Raw genomic sequence first — 22,323 nt, forward strand, 5'->3', positions numbered from 1 at the left:
GTTCAGTCACATTTCTTGCGTTTGTTCATTTTTGCGGCATGGTTGCGAAATCATCGATCGTCATTTTTCCGAGTGCGTGTTTGTGTGTCTTTGTGGTAAATGAATATTTTGTGCTTTACACATGTTGCTTGCATATGCCAACAATTGTTACTGAATCATGCAACAAATGTGTGACATGAGATGGATACGACGTGATCTTAAACGACACCATCATGTGTTCACCGACGAACAAGGCAAAAGTGGAATCGTATACCGATAACGTTGTGATTTTGCCAGTCTCGAGTTTCTTTTTTTCTAACAACATAGTTTTCAAAGCGGGACAACCGTATGATTTCTGAAGCTGATGGCAACTGTTTACGCATATTCTGTGCTAATTTCCACTCTTGTTTTTCCATAAGAAAAGAATCGTTAAAAACGGTATTTTGCTTTTTGTTTCTTTTGGAGGACGGACAATTCTCTTTTTCTTTTGTGTTTTTCTCATTTCATCTCTTCATTAAAAAATTTTTCGCTTGTGTTGAAAGTCACTCTTCTGCATAAATACAAAGTTGTTCGATTAAAATTCGCCCGATAAAAATTGGTATTGCGCGCGGGGTTAGGGAATAGGTGAAAATGTTATATATTTGTGTATTATATAGGAGGCACGCGGCTCGGCGGTGAACACAGGTGTTGGCAAAAACATTAGCATATTCGATGACGCAGTTAGAAGTTAGTTGTTGGTGTATTATTGAATTTTCGGTGTTCTTTTTTATTTTCTACTTCTTCACGGATAAATAAAAACCAACTGGTTGAAGGAAATTGCAATATCAGTGGCGTATGTGTGTGTGTGTGTGTGTGTTGGCTCGTTCCGTTTCGACCTTTTCGTAATAAAGTTCAGGTGTGGAAATGGTTGAAAAATTCAGATTTGGCTTGATGGTTGCTCGAATACCAGCGTCCGTATTAATGCCCTATGCATCACATGCTCTGCATTCAAAATTAATTATTTCTCTTTCTTGCTTTAGTAAGCATAGTTGCCTTTGTTTTTATGCGAATAAAGAATGAACGAATTTCAATGCAATTGTTTATAATTTTAGGGATTTCTTTTCCTGTTGAACACACTGAGCACTGTATGAATGCGTTTGCCACCAGAACCCTTTATTCCTTTTGGTCGTCAATTTTTTGATACGAGCAACACTTGTAAAATGCTAACGCAAAAATTCACGATCGATTCCACTTGGTTTCGTATATGAGGGCATGGCAAGAACGTTTATAGTGTCATTGTTCAAGAAGGAACTTTCCTCTTCGAGAGAGCAAAATGTCTAAAAAAAAAAAAACGTTCTCTCAATTGCATTGTTTTGAAGGACTCGGTGTGTGTGAGTGTGTATGTATGTGAGCGGTCCGAACACGAACGGATGTGTATAGTTTTTATTGTTGCTGTTTTCTTTTATTTTTTTGGTTGTTCATTGTTTACTTTCGGATGCAAGCACTTAGAACTGTTGCATTACTTGAGTGTTGACAAATGTTCGTTTAAAACTTATGGTTTATTCTCTGTTTTAAAGGTTTTTAATTGACCCATTTCTTGAGTATTAAAGACTAGCTGCTTAAAATAAAAAGCTATATGTCGCAACATTTTGTTTTGTTTTATTTTTTAATTCTTTTGTGGTCAGTTTGCTCAAAAACAGAGCGGTATTCTTTTATAAGTTTTACTTTCAAGTGTTATTCATTTTTTTATTTTTTTTTTATAAAAGGCTCTACGTAATTTGTTTATTATTTCTTATTATTTATTTATTTTTGTTTCTCTAAATGTAATGCTTGTAATTGTTTTTTTTTTCTCTCATTTTTTAGTGAAAATAATCATTTTCATAACCTTCAAATTGACTTGAAGAAATTGGACGTATTGTGATTTTTATTCATACTTTCATAATTTTTCCACATTGGAATTGTTAATAAATGCTAATGTCTACGGTGTTTGACCTTCTATTTGCTAAATATATCATATAATTTTTTTTTGTTCCTCTCCCGTTATCCCATTTCTTTTTTTTTTTTCTTCTCTATTAACTCTTTTTCAGTGCTGTTGTTGTTTGGTTGTCTCGTTTAATTGATCTCCTTAGGTTTACAGTAGTGTATGAGTATAGCAGTATTATAGAGTCTTCTACACACTAATCAATTGACAAGATTAAACAAAATTCATTTATTTTGGCTTATTCGCCGCTTTTGCTGGCATGGACATCACGCTCCATCTCCTCTCCACGAGCAATGCCGTTTCGTTCGCGGCGTTTCTTCTATATATATATATATACATATGTATATATATATATATATTGGTCAATGGTTTGTGCATTTCAATGCGTGACTCGCAGTTACTCAACTTCCGAATATGACGAATGAAGTGAGGAGAAAAAGAAGGAAAAAAGCGTTTCGAATGGCAAACAGGAGATTTGAAAGGTGAAACTGCCTGATGCCGGCTCAAGTGGCAATTTAATGATATCTACGTGCATTTGTTAAATTAAAACTAAAACTAAAACTAAATAAATAGTATGTAGATGGGGCGGATTAACTAAACTGCTCAATGCTAATTGAATAAAATAATACTTCTTTTCTTTAAATGTGAATAAAAATTTTGTTTTTCTATGAAAATTGTTTAGAAAATTAGACGTTTTAAAAACATGCAAAGTAAAATGGCGATTGAAAAATCGTTTTTTGTTTTGTATTGAATCTTATTTTTCAGTTTTGTGTCCAAAGCTTTTGAGCTCCGACATTCGGCATGTTGAATTAAGGAAGGAATAAATTACATATTGCGCATTTGCGGTTCAAACAAAAACTTTGTAAAAATTTGCATGCATCGCATAAACTCTTGATTTTTTTTCTATTTTAGTTTTTACTTATATCTCGGCTACGAACGAAAGAGAAAATCATCAAAATTATCGGAATTATTTCAAATAGCATACATATAAAATGTATATGTATGCGATGAGTGCATTTGAAATTGTTTCCCGGAAACAAAGCCGTTGTTTCCGATGATCAATTCATTGGTCAATAAATACGTGAACTGATCTTCAGCCCAAATTTGTCTAAAATAACGTCGGCTAATCTAAACCGCCGCCCTCCATTAAAAAACCCCCCTTAAATATCATTTGATCTCTTGTGTGTGGGTTTATGTGTATTTGTGAATTTGTAAACTATAATAATTGTTTTTTGTTGTTGTTGTTTAAAAATCACTACGAGTTGTGAGATCAACTATCATCTCTCATTTAATCTGATTTGCTGAAAATATATAGACTACAAATCTAGTTGTGTTTGTTGTAAACGAATTGAATTATTGCGTCATAATAATTGAAATTGATCGAGAAAAAAAGGAATCAGATGCTGTTTGAGTTCTGATTTCTGATATTTTTCTTTAAGTTTTTCTTCTTTTTCAAGGAAGTAGTAATTGGTACAAGCACAGGGCTGAGCCCTTTCACTGCGTGATGCATTTATGAGAAACTAAAGAAGCTATAATTGTGATCACTTGTCTCTAACGCTTGTTGTTTCGTTCAATTCAATTACTTTGTTTTCGCTAGTAATTTCATTTTAATGTGCTCGTTTCTATTGCACCTACAAATCAATCTAGAAAATCAAACTGAACAATCCTCACTTTTGTTAAAAGTCTAATCATAAATAGTACTGTGAGTTAGAAACTACTGTAATGTTTTATTTGTATTTTTGTTTTGTTTTTCTTTTTCTTTCCTTTTATTACTTCATCTCTTTTAGAGCTGTGTCTATTCATTTGTCATCTAAGTTTGTTAACACAATATCCTCGCGTTTGAGTGCGCATATAAACAATAGAAATGCTCTTGTTGTAAATCATTGTTGTTGGTTTGTATGAGTGTATGTGTTGTTTGCTATTGCAATGATATTCGATGCATGGTATATTTGTTATATCCATTGCGGAGATGCGATCTGTGTTATCGAAAGTTGTTTTGGTTTATTGTGAATAATGGCTTGATTTTATTTTTAACATTCAATTTCACTCGAATGTGTAAATGGAATTGGTCGACGATCTATCGAACGATAAATACGACACATATTTTGCGTATTTTTTCCGTCACTCTTTGCTTGTCTCTTTCTCTCTGCGTCTCTGTGTGTGTGTGTGTGTGTGTGTCTGTATCTGTTATTTTCTGTGTAAATCGTTGTCAAGTATTGTATCTTCTTTGGCGTCTCAAATTATTCGAACTAAAATCTCACAATTTCAAGTTTGTTGTCAATCATAATAATCGCTAATTTAATGTTTAATAATTGCTTATTGCATTTGCAATTGCTGCCATGCATTTACTGTTGCTATTCAACGTGTTGTTGTTGTTGTTGTTGTTACTGTTTGTTATTTTGTTAGAGTATATAATTTTTGTTCTGCTTTCAAATTTCAAACTTTTTTTTGTTCTTTTTAATTCACATAATACTACAATACATAATAATTTATACTTCTCTGGAATATGCTTTGTGTGAACTCTATCCTTTAATTTCTTGAAAAGAAACGAGAAAAGAAAAACTCAACTGCTATCACTTTAACACATGATGAATTGATATTGCTTTCTATTCAAATATTGCTTGTTTGTTTAGTGTAATTTCATTTTCATTTTCGTTCGTTGTATGTTCGATTTGCCATACTTTGTCTCGTTGATTTTGGAATTCACAGTGGAACTTTGAATATACCTACAAAATGTGTGCTAAATTCCTACGTTTTATTTTTATTTTGTTTAAATTCTACCAGAAAAAAAACTGTCTTGTTTATGTTTAACGCTTGGTTTTTTGTTTAATTCGCTTCAGACACCTAAATGCATCAAAATAAAAGTGACTAACAATTGCTGGAGCAAACAGAAATCTACGCTCAACTGTTTTTTTTGTTTTTTTTTTTATTTAGTTCTACGTTAGTTTTAATTTTTGTTTCAATTATCAAGCTACGTTTGTTTGCAGCTCAGTTTTTTGTTCTGTTCTAGTTATTTTCATTCGCAATAAATTTGTTTTTGTGTCCCTTATATCTCAGTTCTCAAAACGTAAAAATTTGGTTTAATTGCTTCTGTTCTCACTTTTCTGTTCAACAAATTGACTTAGTTTAGTGTTTTTTTTTTTATTATTATTTTCCATTTACACCATCGCAAAAACCACATGCACAACGTTCATTAATTGGTTTCAATGGTGTGGTTTCATGTTTATTTTTTGTTTTTCTCATTTCTTCAACAATCAACAAAAAGGAAGAATGAAAAATACGCATTCATTTTGTGTGCTGCTTAGCCTTTTTTTAGTCTGTCTACTATATCCTTTAGATTAAAGTTTACTTATACTAGGTGAAAAGGTAATTTTGTTACCCACCCCAAAATTCACAGTGAGTCCATTGTGTGGTTTTTTATCAGCTGCTGATAGATAAAAAAAATTTCGCCATTCTTATCCGTTTTCCGTTTTGCTGCTGCTTTTTTCTTCTTGCTCCCTGACTGGCCTCTCTTTTCCATTCTATCATTATTTCGTTTGCTGATGCGGCTCTCGGGTTTCGCCTCCAAAACTCCAAATATAATAACAATAGTGTATGTGTGTGAATGTGTTTTGTGTACGTACGCGCAACGTCACATGAATCAGTCTCTGATCAATAGATACAATACGTTCGTTCGACGGAATGAGCAGTTTTTTCCCTTCTACTTCTTCTTCCTTTTCTTCTTCTTCCTTTTCTTCTTCGGTTTTTTCATCGAGAATGACTTCAATGCAGTGTTATGGTATTGTTAGTGCTTCCATTCGATGAATTATCGTCCATTGAGAGTGCATTTGGTGGCGCAACAGTTCCATTGACATCATTCTCATGGCTAAAGCAAGACGATTCCAAATGTTTGTTCAGATAAGATTTCAGGGCGAACGTTTTGTGGCATCGTTGACATTCGAAATTCTTATCAGCCGAATGAGTTTGCATGTGTGCTCGCAAATTTGACCGATCGGCAAACGCTAAAATAACACGAACGACCGCAACGAAAGAAGAAGAGAGAAAAAAGAATAGGAACAAAAAGACCATTAGCAAAATGACATTTATCGTTTAAGAAAAAAAGAGAAGATCAATGTGAATATGAGTGGATGATTGTGAAGCTCCGGCAATTTTTGGAGCCGGTTTAAAAATCGCTAAATAAAGTGCATATTGATTCAAGATGAAATATGAATTGGAAAGTGAGGTAGTGAGTGGATTAAGAGGGTGATTGGGTGGGTGGGGTGTTCGAGATGGACACTTACCTTTGCCGCAATGCGCACAACCGTACGGTTTTTCGCCAGTGTGTGAGCGTAAATGGCCTTGCAGCAGCCATGGTCGCGAAAATAGTTTGCCACAAACGCCACAGCTATGTGACAGTTTGTGCGTGAGTACGTGCATTGCGAGTGCCGGCATCGAAACGTACGCTTTTCCGCATGTCATACACTTTTTGGCCGACTGTGAATCCAAACTGCGATGGGTTTGCTTATGTCTCGACAAATTACTGGATGTTGCATACTGTTTGCCGCATTCGGTGCACGTGTATTTTGATTTATTATCTATCGCATTGAGAACTTCGGTGTTCGTTCCCAAACTTTCCGGGTTCGATTTCCGTTTGGAGCGGCCGTCGCTCACAAAGAACGCCTCATATGTGTACGCAACTGTTCGTGAATTGGCCGTTTCAATTAGTTCATCATTATCGTTGTCATTGTTGTTGTTGTTGTTATTGTTATTGTTGTTGTGGCTGCTACCATTGTCCAGCGTACGTTTCGATCGATCGATTTGCTTTGTGGCAGTCACTGGACCGGTTGTTTTCGATTTCATAAGCACATTTGTCAAATTGTTGTTGTTCTCATTCTGAATGTTTGCATCCGTTTGATTTGCCTTTGAATTAGTGTATTTTAAATTTTGGTTTATCAGCACATTGGTCGCCTGCTTCTTATAACATTCTTCATCAGGTACGGTCAGGTGTGGTGAACCAGCCGGTTTACGCTGGTGCTGCAATTGCACGCTGTGCATCGATTGGTGCTGACTTTGATTCGGTTCAGTGGTTGTAGCTGCTAAAATGCTTGAATGTGGTGGCTGCTGTTGCTGCTGTTGTTCCGGTTGATGATGTGGCTCCTGCTGCTGTAAATTTCGTGGCGGTAGGAAAGCAGTCGATGCACTTAGATCCAAAATGGCATGAGCAGCGTGCAAATCTTCTTCGGCTGGTATTCGCAGACCATAGGGTCGTTGCGTGGGTTTATCGTCTAACGAGTATGGTCGATAGATATCCTTTTTCTTTGGCGGAAGTGACAGTGTGGCTCCAGTGCTTGTGAAGCACATCGACAACGATTTCCGTTGCAACGGATGCTGAGTCGTTACGATCGGCATCGTTAGATTCTTTTGCTGCTGGCAATATTCACCTGTTGGAATCACTGATGTGGCTTGCTGATTTGGATGCGATGTAATAGCGTTGTTGCTATTCGTATTTATGGCCGTTGACTGATTATCAGATTTGGATGTAACAGCCAATTCGTGTTCCATACGCGGCAAATAAGCAGTAAAATGCATCGAAATATCTTGTCCGTAACCTATTTATTGGTGGCAAAATCACCAGGAGAACCAAGAAATAAAGCAAACTTGTGTATAATTTTATTTTATTTTTTTTTTCATAAACATTCAAATGGATCTAAACAAATCGACTGCTGTACATAGTTGCTCTAGACTATAGCCAAAATACAGACTGTTTCGGTCGAAATCACATTACTCGTGGAAGGACGTAATTTTTATGCTTGAACACAAAAACAAAAACGAGAACAAGTATGCGCTTGTACGAACAATGCGAATTTATGCTCATATGTGTCCGATACAGTCACCTTAGAGAAGGTAATTGGATACCACCCATTGTTTACATGCATTAATCATTGCAAAATACACATACGAAACTCCCCGGCATACACACCACTTTCAATCGCATATCAAATTCATCGATATTGTTCGAATGGTTGCCGAAATGCATGGTGCGCTATATGTCTTTACGTATATATATATATATATTACCGCATTTAACAGGATGCCTGGCTATCGGTTTCGCAACGCCTGTATGTTCTGTTATTTTTTTCCGAGAACTTTGTTCGTTGCGCTCATCGTACGAACCGGAGAAATATTATAGCATAAATGTGAAATAATAGTACAGGAACAAATAAATTTATCGAGTACTTTAGCTTTCGATCCAAGATAGGACCCAAAAAAAAATCCGTTCATTCATTTCCTTTGCCACTAGTGAGTTTTCTGTTCGCTGAGTTTGAGTTTGACTATGGCCAGGGATTAGCACCCAGTGTTTGTGCTGTGCACAAAACTTTTGAAAATGTGTATAATTGAGGCGATGGCAGTAGCAGTAGCAACACCAACATCATCACCGAACGACGAAGACTGAGTTGAGCGTTATCATCAAGCAACAGCTAACTGTTGGATGTTACGTAAACTTTTTCGCTCGAATAAGTGTTACACAAACAATTTTTGGTGCACAGACAGCGATGACGATGGCAGTGGCGGATTCTTCTTCGTTCATTACTTAATTCTTCGTGTGCCCACATATAAATTGATACTGCTGAAAGAAAATGAACTTTCTTCTCCGTCGTCATCGTATTTTTAGTAATTTGCCGAAGTTTTTCCTCTTTCGCCCTTCCAAAGAATTTATATTGTGTGTGTGTGTGTGTGTGTGTGTGTGAGAGAGAGAGAAAGAGAGAGAGAGAGAGAGATAGGGAGGGAGATAGAAAGAGAGAGAGTTGGTGCTCTTTTTTTTCTTTATTTTCGTTCGTTCATTCTTCCTCTTTTATTCTTGACTGAATGAAAAGTTCTTGAAAATGTGGCGCATTTCAAACACAAACATTCTGCCATTTGGAGTGAAATAACTCAAAGTTTTGGCTAAAATGATGAGCAAAATACAAAATAAAAGTCCAAATCAAACGCATGTCATTTATATTATATTATCCATTTGGATTCGTGTGGCAAACCGAATGGTTTTGTCATAAAGAAAATACTGAACATGTAGTATGCATTTTAAATTAAAGAGAAAAGAATTCTGTATCAATTAATAGTGTTCACATAACGGAGCAAAAATAGCATAAAATTCTATGATTTAAATTGTTCATGTTTTTGTTCATGTATTGATCCAAAGAGAATGAACTAAATGGTGAGAGTATATTTTCAAATTCATTTCTTCTGATTTTCAACGATTACGTTTTAAATTATCCAGAGATGGCAGGCAAAACAAATGTCGTGCATATTCCCGCTATAAGTGTTGGTTCATTTTGAAGTTTGTTATTGTAAACAAACCGCCGTTCACAATTTCACCATGTCATGAAATATGAAACTTTGCTTCGTTCGACTAAATTCATATTGAACAGTCAGCAAAAGGGAAAAAGGGTAAATCATTCGAATTTTTATCGTTGTGACATCGAACGAGTGATCGAACCAAACAATACCACCGTGTGCATGTGATTTTCGAAATCAACAAACCATCGATTGTTGTGTGTTTTTTTGTTTGTTTACAGTTTGTTTACAGTTTATCCGTAGCCTGTGGAAGAAATCTGCTGTCGAAATATCGTGAGCGTGTTTGTGTCACAACCAAATTCAGCATTGATGTGTCAAACTGATGCCAGTTGCACATTCACATGGATCTGAGCATTTGGAAAGGCAAGTCATTTGTTATCAATACTGTTCGATTTGCAGTGATTGTTTTTTTTTCGTTTTTCGTTCAAATTAAGTAATTTAGAAGCAACAACAAATCATTTCTAGTGCGTTCTAAAGTAATTTTTGTGTTTTCATTCAATTTTTTCAGGGTTTAATAATGGGCGGAAAAAGGATAGGGGCACATGCCATCGAAGGTCCTGCATCTAAGCGTCTGACAGCTCACTTCTAGCGCTACGAGACAAGTGTCAAAAGTTGTGATCCAGATCGTTCAATGTACTATTGAATCTTTTTTATATTTGTTAATAAATTAAACAAAATAAATAAAAATGTCACGAATGTGCAAAATTGATTTTTGTGAGAGCGTAGCACGTGATAAACATCAATTCTATAAGTAAAAAATGTTTCTTTCATTACGGAACATTGTTGATGCGTTCAATTTGTCGCGTTCATGAGTGCATCTAACGACGTAAACGAATTGAAATGAACTTCACTGAATGCGCTCATCGCAAATTCGTGTTTTACTTTGTTTTGTTAGTATGGTGCAGGGGTTGCGCATGCCATTTGTGGCAATAGGCCGAAACCGCGGAAAGTTGAAGATGGCAAGCAAAAGGAGGAGCAGGCATACATTGCCATCAAGTTGGCCGCCGCTAGTATTGTTCGACCGGAATATCGTGATCGTGTTCTGCCATGGATCACAAAAACCCGCATAAAATGCACCGAAATATCTGAATTGGCGTCGCTTTTATTCCTCAACAAATTCAGAGCTGCCACTAAACAGGCCATCATCACCGGCAATTGGGAATATTTCGACGATGGCGATGGAATGCACATCATCGAAAATTGCTTCTATGCTGTGTTGTGGCGCTACAAGGAAGACGATTTCATTATGGATCCATGGTTCCGGCATTGCTTTGGGAATGTGGACACCGAGAATCGCTCCGCATGGCCAAACAATAATTACTTCGGCAACTTGATGAAATATTTGTTCCAACAATATGGCCGTAATGTGAAGACGAATTTGGATACATATGCACAGAAACGATTGCGGTATTTCTTGAGATTAAATGCATTCAGACAGAACTACACTAACCGAGCGAATGGCCTACCGGATACATACGATGAACGAGATGTGGCAAATACAGTGCCATGGGCAATGAAACGATATGACACAACAAGAGGTGATGCGGATCGCTTGGCCAAACGAGATCGATTACTGCTTTATGTTCGAGACATTCGCGGACCGGCTGACGATGATATCGCCAAATTCACCAAAGACGAAGATACATGGTTTGCATCATTGCCAATGTGGTTGATCATGCAATCAGAAATCGAAACGCACCTCAACTGGGTTGAACAACACCACGACAACATCGTGCAAGTCATTGCGTTGCCAAACATCAAGAATTTGGTGGTCATCCCAATCTGTCATCACACGCGAAAGACAGTGAGAATATATGCTAATGTTTTGTAACGTATGATGTGCGAAACCGGTACCATTCCGCGCGATGAATATGGTTGGCAACACTCAGGAAGCGACGTCACGTTAAAATCAAATCAAGCGTATTATTTCAATATGGTTTTTAACATGGAGAAAATCAATCGAGTGTTGAAAGCAAACAAAAAATTCAAACATATTCTCAGCGATGGTGTATCGGCATCGATTCTGTACTCAGTGAAGAAAACCGTAGTCGACAAGTTAGTGGAAGATGGTTTGGTGCGTAAACGGTACTCTGATGGCTTCTATGTCTATGAATTGGGCATTGATTGGGGTATGAAGACGTGGAATACAACCGCTAGGCGACGAATTAATAATGACAAAGAGCGAATTCATAATGGCAAAGAGGTATGTTAGCGATTGAATGCATTCTATTGTGATTGTGTCATGTGAATCCATTTCATTGTTTAATTTTTATTGTTCGATTTTTGTTTCCATCTCACAGATGAACTTCACAATTAACAGCAAGAAGTATCATTATGGGACCGGAGAAGGAGTGCGTAAGGAAAAGAAAGAGCGATGGACTCGTGCCTTTGGGTAGTTCGAAGATAGTGATCGAAACAACCGAGCGCGATATGACCGAATGCCATCACCAAAAGAAAGCAATTGGCGTGAATACATACGGCATCGATTGACCATCATGAAGAAAGCCATTGCAGTGTTGTACACAACCAAAAAGTACACACGTTTAAGTTTTGATCATTACATCGAGTCCAATCGGATCAGTGACAAGGTGGCCGCAATGTTGGTAATAATTTACCTCATTTTTTTTGTTGTTGCTCAACAGACAAATCGCAAACGATGCATCATTAACATTGGAGCTTCCCAACCACCTGCAAATTCACCGATTAAGATCAAGAAACATTATCGATGCCCGGGCGTGCGAAAATTGGTGAAAAGTTTCAAGAAAATGGAAGGCAATGTCATACGATTTGTGAACGAAGCCAGATCATCACGATTGTGTGCCAGATGTTTCGAACCGTTTCCATTGAGTACATTGAACGATCGTGTCAAGGTGTGTGAATGGTGTATGCCCGATCAAGATGACTGGCCGGATGGAATGAAGTTACCAGAGAAAATTGTAGCGGCAAAGAGCAAGCGGAAGTTACGATCGGATCAAAAAGAAATGCGACAAGCAGCAGTGCAGAATCCAAATCAACCCCGTGGTTTTGTGTCTAAGGTGATTTGCTACCGTAAAAACTGGCAACAAAACGCAGCAAACGGTATGGATGACAATGTTGAAGAGCGCAGAGGTCTAATCATTCACGACGCTGAACTCGGTATTATCGAGTACACAGATCAATTTGTGCCCGAAGACCCCGTTGACGACTCTCCAGTACTGAAGACAGTTTGGCAACGTGACATTTCGGCTGCAAAATTGATCTTGTACAGAGGTATGTTATTCATTGAATTGAAATTGATGCAATAGTAATGTGTGTGGTTTTTTTTTTCTTTATTTCAGGACATTGCGAACTCTTTGGACATAGGCTGCATGATGCGTTCACGCGTCAACACCTCGTGTATCCAACTCGATTCCGAGTTAACTTCAACATTCATTAATATCAATAGAGCCGCAATTTATGTTTTATTTTTCAAAAGAATTTATGTAACAGTATGTTATTTGGAGTTGGTTGAGGTCTTAGTCTCCCAGACATCATCGATACCAGATATCGATAGCTATCTATATTCTATAGTCTATATAGATGTGGGTAGAGTACATGAAATGTAAAACAAACAAGAAATAAATAATTTTAATCATTTCGGAGCGGGGCGAAGGAAAAAAACACACACAGCAAATGAGCGCTGAAAGAAAATAAAAACCAAAACATGTTTTCGACTAGTTCCGGAAACCTATCATTTCTATGGAAAAAAGGACGAAACGCGAATCCGAAGGTTCAATTCGAATAGAAAGTAGAGAAGAAGAAAAAAAACACCAAACGAGAAAAGACAGGAAAAAAAGCCATACGAATGTGAACATGCAATACATTGTTGCGCACTGCTGCTACCTACACACGAAATCGAGCAGGTCATGAGTCTTCGTGTGCTCGTCGGCTTCTTGTGTGTATGTCGAAAACAACGTAAAACAAATGCCTCTCTCTTGATGTTTTTGTACATATGAGTGGTTTGGAGCGAAAATGTGATACAGAAAAGTTGAGCGGAAAAATGTCAAATGAAAAGGGATAGCTCATAGCTATATAGTTAACTATAGTTTACTATACAGTTTACTATATAGCTATCCCTTTTCCGCTCATTCATCATCGACATTTTTCCGCTCAACTTTTCTGTATTACATTTTCGCTCCAAACCATTCATATAGCATAACCAGAGTACACAATGTGCAACAGCGTATAAAATATAATATCAAGAATAAATTTTTGTCATTAATGGTATACGGCACTGAATACTCTCACTCTCCCTCTCTCTCTCTCTCTCTCTCTATCTTGGTTCGATTTGATACTGTGCCGTATGTGGCTGATGTTCGGTGCTCTAAGCTCGCACTGAGTTTGTGTGTGTATGTTTATATGGTTCTGCATGGGGTCGGGAGCGTGCACATAGCAATATATAATCACACATATTTCTAGTACTTATCATTGTATTACACGTTGTCGTAGTGCGGCTCTTTTTTGACACCGACTAAAATCCGTCTGAATGTGTTCAGCAACAATGTGCGGAATTTCAATGAATAAATGTCTAAGTGTAATAACCCTTAAACGCCTTCTGCATTTGAAACACGTATGTACATACGATTTGGCAGAGAATGAAGCGTTTGCGTGTGTATGAGTGTGGGAAAACAAGAGACCATTGCTACGTTTCTCTCGGATATTTGCGATCTTCATTCGATTGGCAAAACAATTGATTTCAAGCTCAATCGCTCCCCGATTTATTTTCTTCATTCATTCGCAAAAGGATGCGAACTCATACACAGCGACACGGACAGAGAAAGACTGAGAGAAAAAAAAAAATACTTTGTGTGTGTGTGTGTGTGTAGCAGCAGCAATAGACTATTTTTGGACTAATAACTTTAATAGAAAAACCGAGCCAAAATCTGATGGTATTTCGAGGGATAATGTGGATAACTGGATACAACGCAGTTTTCTTGTAATCAACAAGGAACACAGAAACGAAAAAAAGGAATCGTTCAAAAACAATGGAATTACTACAATTTCATATGAACATATGTGGTATATGGTGACTGGCATAACACACATATTCAAGCGTACTGCGAGAATGAAATAGATAGGGGGAGAGGGTCGGCGTGAGTGAATAAAAAGTGGCAGCAGGAGCAGCGGCGGCAACGACGGCTGCAGCACTATGAACGAAAAACACATCAGGCGTTTATATGAAACATTACCGTTGAAATATTGCTGTATTGTAATACGACTGGGGTAACTTTTAATACTCGTTTTATTTTCATGCACACACACAGAAAGCGACAATATTGGAAGCACAACACCCGAAGAAGAAGAAGAGAAGAATGTGCAGCGTAAAGCAAACAAAAACAAAAATATACCGTACATCGCTCATGTACGCTCATGGATGTTCATGCTCTACACTTTATACACACACTCCGAAAGAGAGCGAGTGAGCGAGCACACGGTCTATGGCACACACCATACAAACCGATATCACGGAATACATTATACACATCGCTAGACGCACACGCGCAGACGTGCACGCGATCTCTATGTATACATACATTAAAAGAGACAAAAAAGAAATAGAGAGAAACTACATTCATTGCCATATTGCATAAAAGGTTGTTGTTGTTGTTGTTTTTTTTTTTATTCTAAAAAGAATTTTTGGTGCAATAGCCACAACTCATTATATCCGCTTCGTTTCGTCCCGTTAAAAAAATGCTCTTTTTGTTCTTCTTCTTTTTCGTCGTCGTCGTCGTCATCCTTTTTCCTGCTTGGAATATATCACATAACATCAGCAGGCGTTCAAAATGCAATGCACTCAAACGCACCTTTTGCATTTGCTCGACTAGAACGCATTTCCATAAGTTGTTTCGTTGTGCTATTGTTTTTGCTGTTATTGATGTCGTTGGTATTCTTTTTTTTTTGTCATCGTCACTGTCGAGCTCCTTCTGTTTTCGAAACAAAAACCATAGACACCTTTTGAAACCGCAAACTAATTTAAACGAGTAATCGTAGGCTCATTGTATTTTGATGTACTTGTAATTAAATGTCCCGTCCACCGATGCCGCCTCCACTAGGGGAGTCCACTACAACCATCATCACCATCGCTTTGAGCTACTCTTAACGCACTTATTCTCGGTATCTATGAAAAGTATGAGTGAACTTTTTAGAAAAAACTGTTTTTTTTTTTTTTATCGAAATTCGATTTTGAAATTTGGAGGTTTTAGAATTAGATTTTGTTCAGTTTTTCATGAAGAATTTTGTGGTGGTTTCAGTTTTCATTTATGAAAAGCCGATTCGAAAAAATGACTAGTTATTAACGAAATACTGATAATAACATATTATTAAGATTTTATCTTAACACCTTCGAACTTAAACCAACACAAAATTCTTCATGAAAAACTGAACATAATCTCATTTCAAAACGTAAAAATTTCAAAATCGAATTTCGATTAAAAAAAAAAACAGATTGCTTTCTATCGGCAAAATATTACATGTTTTCACACGTTCAACCGGTTATTACTCAGAAAATAGGCAAATAAAGGAAAAATTGAATAATAATTCCCGTCATTCGTTTTTTCTCTCTCTCTCTCTTGCTCACTTCATTCGAAAAGAAGCAGCGAGTGTCGATGGCATCGAAATGAACAGCGAGAGAATAGAAGAAAAGTGCGTATAAATGGCAAAGAGGATTGCGTGGGCATGTAAGAATAGAAATGCGATGTTTTCGTATTTTTGAGAGTAATAATGCAGTGCCATCAATGGGATTTACGTCATGAATTATGTTATAATCGCTCAATTATCTACTTTAAAGATGATTGGCATACACGCGTGTACGCACGTAACTGCGTTTCAAATAGTTCGAACGCGCAAACCCCAATTTTTTTTTCTGAATCGCTATATCGTTATATGTGAAATGGCACCCCCGTATCGAGTTCGAAGGTATCCAATAAATTGTCGGATTCCATTTCAAAAGCAATATCGTCGTCCTCCGTAGCTGCTTTAAACCTATAGGTACGCAAATGGATTAACTTTTGCTTTTTTCCGTTTGAAAATTTTCGGTTTTTCTCAAATAAAAGAAAAGAGCAGTGCGAGTGCATGAATTTTTTAAATGCCACATTGACACGCAACATTTAGGCGTTCAATGTGAAATATTAATCAGGAAAAGTTTCTTCTCTATTCATTCCCATTCTGTCTTCTTCTTCTTCGTTTTCTGTGTCATTTAATTCACGTCGTTAAAATTCTAATGATGTGATATTAAGATAAGCTCGTAATTTTGGCAAACAACCGTTTGATGAATGGTTGCGAAAATATTTGATAAGTTGAAGTGCATTTTGGAAGTGAGTTGCTTTCAAGAATCATTCGCAAATGGTGAACACTAAAGCGTGATTATATGCATACAAGTGTTTTACGTGTTGATCGATGAGGCTTTTGTCGCAAATCGGGGCGCACATACATCTATACACATACACGTACATACCCAAAAGAAAATATCGTTACATTGTGTGATTTTGTCGCGAAATCGATTCATCGCCTCTCGTCAAGAGGGCAATTGGTACAGCAGCAATTGGTTTTCGCTCCAGGGCGTGTTTTATGACTATGGATTCGGTTGTGTATGTTTCTGTGATTGAACTTACCGTTATATAAAATCGTGGAACCACCGCGTGTAGTTCCTTCAGAAGAATGCGCTTCTTCGGCAGTTGTACCAGCAGTAGGCGATGATGGTCCCCAACAAGTCGGAATGACGGATGTTTTGCCAACAATTACCGATGAATTGTTGGTGTTCTGTTGCTGCTGCTGCTGTGTATCAGTGTTTGCAGCGTAGCTGCTGGTGCTGCTGCTGTGGTTGTTGCTATTGCTGCTGTTGATGACCACAATCGATGACGATGAAGCATTTGGTGAATCGCCCACAACGTCAATCTCCTCGTCCTCTTCAATGACACAAGTCGCTGCAACTGTATCGATGATATTCGATTCAGTACCAGTAGTTATCACTACCGTGTCGGTAATCTCAGATATTTGTTGATTTGTTACGGTATTCTCAGCACGGTCTTGCCACGGATAAGCTTTCCACTTTTTTGCCATTAAACAACGAGGCATTGTTCGAAATCAAATACGAAATTTGAATGGCAAAACTCACTCTCTATCACTCTCACTCGCTCGCTCGTTCACACTTTTCTCTCTTTCGCGTTCACTCTCTTTCACTGTCTTTGGTATTCTTCTTTTCCTTTTTCGATGATTTCGTTGTATCGTTTATACGGCGTTCACACCACAGCAGACAAATAGAAAAAAAAATAAGCACGAAAAACTCAACTGCACAATATAATCCAATGGTATTTCAACACAAAGTATCAAAGTCTCATTTATTTACATATAAATTTTCCTTTTATTCCCAGTTGGGTTTTGTGTATGTGTGTATGGTTTCTTTTTTTTTTTGCTTAGCATCAATCGTCGTTGTCGTTTTCTTCCTTTTTTCTTTTTGTAATAATTTGTTTTGCTTTCTTCTTCTTCTTCTTTTTTATATTAATTTAACTTAAATATAAAAGGGTAATATTGCTTTTTTCGATGTTTCAAATTTTTTTTTAAATGGCACTTTTAAATAATTAAAAAATTTGTTGGAGTTTTTGTTTTTTGTTTGTTTGTTGTTGTTGTTGTTTTTGTTGTTGCTGCTTGCTTGCTTTGTTTGGTTGTATGGTGTGGTTTTGGTTTCGAGCACGCGGAGATTATGACGTGCACATTTCATGTGCGTATCTGTTGCGATAGTTGCGTTTTCTTTCCGAGAAAATTTTCGTTTTTATTTGTTGCTTTCCTTTCACTCGATTCTCGATTCAATCGCTTGAAAAAAAAAAAAATGAGAAAACACTTCTGCATTCCTTTTTCCTCTATCGTCTCAAAAATTGCGTTTCTTCTGTATTTTCGTTGTTGTTATTCTTGGACAATTCCAAAGTTTGAGTGTTTGTCTTTCGATAATAATTGACCAACAAAATTGACTTATTTATATCTATATAAAACTTGTTATATCTTTTCACAGGCTCCTCACTTATTCTCTGGCTTTATTTAATTATGCATATAAAAACAATTTCAAATCCCAAAAAAATATTTTCGTTTTATTATTTTATTTTTCTTGTGTTGTTAAAAACGATTCATTTTCATCATCATCACCATCTTTTTCTTTTGGTTGTGTTGTGTTTGCTTTTTCAAATATAATTTTTCGTTGTTTATTGTAATTTCATTTTGTTTTTATTATTTTTGGTTTAATTCTTTTTTATTTGTGGTTTTTTGATTTGTTGAAAAATGAAAATAAAGAAGTGAGCACGAAAAAAGAAATAGAATAGAAGTTGCTGAGAACTGAGGTACACACGCGACGAAAACGAATGATATTTATCTTTCGAATTTTAGTTTATAATGTGGTTACAAATATACTTGGTTTTTCTTGTTTTTTTTTTTTACTTCTTTTTTGGTATTTATTAGAGACCGATTTGTTTTGTTTTATATATATTTATGCATAATATATATATGTGTGTATTTTTTTTGTCGTTGAAATCGTTGAAATACATGCATGTATTTAAATGTGTGTATATATATATATATATATATTGCTAATTGAAATTGTGAGAAAAATCGTTTTTAAACAACAGCGCACACAGAAGAAAGAGTGAGAGATACATAAAACTGAACGACGAGAAAAAAAAATAAAAGTATAGTGTAAGTAAATGCGAGAGGTGACAATCGAATTGTTTCACATCCGACTTGATTCTGATTGCGGGACTCGTTCGATATTGCAAACTGAGTGGTCGTATCGGGGTGGCTGATGTGAAATGCGCTGCTTCACTTTTTCATTCACCCTGCTCTCGTTTTTTCCATTTCAAATGTGTGTGCGATGGATATATGTATGAATATCTACGAAGCAGTGAGTGAGCGAGCGAGCGAACGAACGAACGAACGACACTTATAACAAACACATCACGTATACATATTCCATCCCGTTGGGGTAGCATTTCCAACAAAACGCATACATTGGAACGATTGTATGCGCCATCATGCTGCTGTGTACTGTTGCTGCTGCCACTGTCACTGCTGTTGAATGTATGTGCCCTTCGATTACACAACACTCAAAATACACGAAAATACGCACAAATAAAAAAAATGCGCGCGTGCTATGGCTCAATCGCTGTTGCCAATGTTGCTTCATGGTTGTTTTTGTTTCATTCGCGTTGTTGCTGCCGTTGTGTGCGCCTTTTTTCGCTTCGTTCTATCGTACACAACGCCTGTTGTATGCCGTTCGTTGCAAAACAATGGCACAGAACGGTTAAATATCTATGTAGTCGCGCATTCAACAATGCACTTTCATAATTACTTGGGCTCAATGAATGAAAAACGAAGAGGAATTTTCTTTTTGATTTTTGGAAATTAACATCGCTTTATGATGTCTGTTTTGGAAATAGCAATGAAAGTGATTGCGGCATATTTCTTCCTCTTGCTACTCTGTGCTCTCACATGAAAAGCTCTTTAAGCTTCTCAATTTCATTGGTTTTGTGTGTCAATTGGTAAATCACTGCATTTATTAGATGAACGAAAAACTAAGCTTTAGGATCGACCACCAAACGAGGTAGTGACTACATATCGAATTCCATAATGGCCCGCATTTAAATCTTGTAAATCAAACATCCGCATTTCGAATGGTGGTGATTTACACTTTTTTCCCTCTCTCTCTCTCAAATGCAAATAATGGATGTTTGAATGCGTGTTGTGTCTAGCATCCGTTGATCATCGAAAAAGATGCAGAGAGAGAGAGAGAGAGAGAGAGAAAAAGGGTGCGGGCGGTACACGCAAAGTTTGAAAAATAAGTGTTAACCGTAAATTTTCAACCCTTAAAAGCTTGTGTTGGATGCGCAAATAAAGTGAAACGTGAAATGTACGCACGCAATACACAGTGTAAATCAATGGTGTGGATTTGTTGATTTGAACAAGAGCCTGTTTGCTTGCTCTCTCTCTCGTTGGCACAATGTGTGCGCTTGTATTTCTGAGTGAGTGAGAGCAAGAGGAAAAAACGAATGAGAATGATAGCGAGACAGTGTGTTTGCTGTGTGTGCGCTCGTTGTGTGTGATATATGTACGTACACTCGCCAATTGATTTTAGTGGGGATGGATTCGTGTGATTGCGCATAAACTCTGTGTGTACATCGCGCGCTTCAAATCTTTTCAGTTTTAATGGCTTTTATTTTGTTTTACTTGTTCACTTATTCTTTTATTATTTTTTTGCTTCATTTATATTGCCCATCCATTGATTGATTTATTGTAAATATTTTTTTTTCTCTTTTTCGCTCTTTCTCTCGATTAAAGTTTGCGATAAAGCGTTAAGTAAATGCATGGGCACACAACAAGCGCCTGGTGTCAAATTCAATGGAATGGAATTGAATCGTGGTCTATGGCAATGTATACAGTGCGCCAATCCGAAGTTCTTTCATTAATTTCCCGTTTTTGCCTTTTGTTCGATTCAAGTTCGTTTTTCTTCGTTTTGCTGCCACATATAATAATGATAATTCTTTTGTTTTCCCTGGACAAGGCGCTTTGTATTTGACCAGAAATGCGTGTGTTGCGTGCGTGAATCTTTATGTATGTATATGTCCAATTTCATGGGTAGAAAATGGTGTATTGAACGCGCGCTCTCTTCCTCTCTCCTCAATTGATAATGGCAGCAACTAGATTGTGTACTATACACATATAGCGTGCATATCGAATCGACTAAACAAAAACATACCGAATTACGCGTATCGTCAAAGAACTACAGAACTTTTGGTCTCTCTCTCTCTCTCTCTCTCTCTCTCTCTCTCTCTCTCTCTTGCTGTCATATCAGCAACCCTCGATCTTTCGCATTTCGATACGGCTATCATTTTTTATAGCATTGAACAGCATTATGCCAACTACAAGACATACAGCCGATAAACATGGCACAGAACGGCACACCACCGTCATCCTGTCCGCACTGAACGAACCAGCCATTTACAATGTACTATATGGAGCAACAGCAACAACTGCAATGACAGCGACACACACTGTGTGTACTTGCCTATATTTTTTGTTTTTGTTTTTTTTTTTTTTGAATATATTGATGTATTATTATGGTGCAGGTATTAATTCTGTATTCAGTTACTTTATACAGATTTTGTTTCCTTTCCGTTCGTTTTTGGTTTGGTTCTTCGATTTCGACCACACACTGCACGTTCCTTGTTCCTTTTTTCTATGTTTTCCCAGTGTTTTTCGCATTCGATTCGTGTTGTTTTTTTTTCGTTTATTTTTTTGCTTCTACTTTGGGTGTTTTACGTAAAACCTCTCGTATCCTGATATCGAGGCCTGACTCGCGTTGTTTGAAGGCACTGCAGTTGCATAATACGATTTCAATGTTGTTTGAATAATTATACAATTTGATTTATGGCTGCTTATTTTGTGTTTTTTTTTCGGGGGGTTACTTTCTTGATCATTCAATAGTCGGCAGCAGTTGAGAGTTTGCACCGGTCTCTCTCTCCTTCACTCACTCTTTGCCTCATTCCGTTTTGATTTCAATCGCATTAAATATCCTTTATTTTTCGGTTTCACAGTTGCTATGTTACGCAACAACAAATGCATGTGCCTACTATGATAGCTCCAATTTCGCGATTAGTCGAGCTAATTTGGCCAAACAATTGACTGAGAGACAATTTTTTTTGCGATATCTAACACGATAAAGATTATTCGTGTGTGGGTCTTTTTTGTCTCATTAAATTTATGTTTGCATTTGAGCGCAGAGACTTAGAAATAAAAACCGGCAACAGGTAGGTTTTGCGTACATGAATATCACGTGATCAATCGATGTAGAAAAAACCAATAAAATTTTTGAAAATAAACCATGTCATTCTGGTGAAATTAAAAAAACAAACAAATGAATTGATTGGTCTTTAGTTTCGATGGCTTCTCGCATAGCACATTTATAATTCATAAAATAATTGACCTATATTCAAGAGTGATTTGTAACCCTACTCAAGTAAAAATTCACACTAATAAAATCGCTATGCTGTAGTTAT

General features: G+C 36.8%; 1 protein-coding gene across 1 annotated transcript; it reads right to left on the reverse strand.

Annotated features, from left to right (window-relative positions):
- Positions 1-1,349: 1,349 nt before the first annotated feature.
- On the reverse strand, positions 1,350-19,020 carry LOC129577563 (putative uncharacterized protein DDB_G0282129). Its single transcript, XM_055464880.1, has 3 exons — positions 16,900-19,020; positions 6,220-7,527; positions 1,350-5,940 (listed from the first exon to the last, which is right to left on the reverse strand). The coding sequence occupies exons 1-3, from the start codon at positions 17,360-17,362 to the stop codon at positions 5,702-5,704; spliced, it is 2,010 nt and encodes a 669-aa protein (XP_055320855.1). The 5' UTR covers positions 17,363-19,020; the 3' UTR covers positions 1,350-5,701.
- Positions 19,021-22,323: the final 3,303 nt, after the last annotated feature.

Source organism: Sitodiplosis mosellana, unplaced genomic scaffold, assembly GCF_009176505.1.
Source record: "Sitodiplosis mosellana isolate CC-2019 unplaced genomic scaffold, AAFC_SMos_1.0 Smas_scaffold_6197, whole genome shotgun sequence".
In the NCBI taxonomy this organism is placed as follows: Eukaryota; Metazoa; Arthropoda; class Insecta; order Diptera; family Cecidomyiidae; genus Sitodiplosis; species Sitodiplosis mosellana.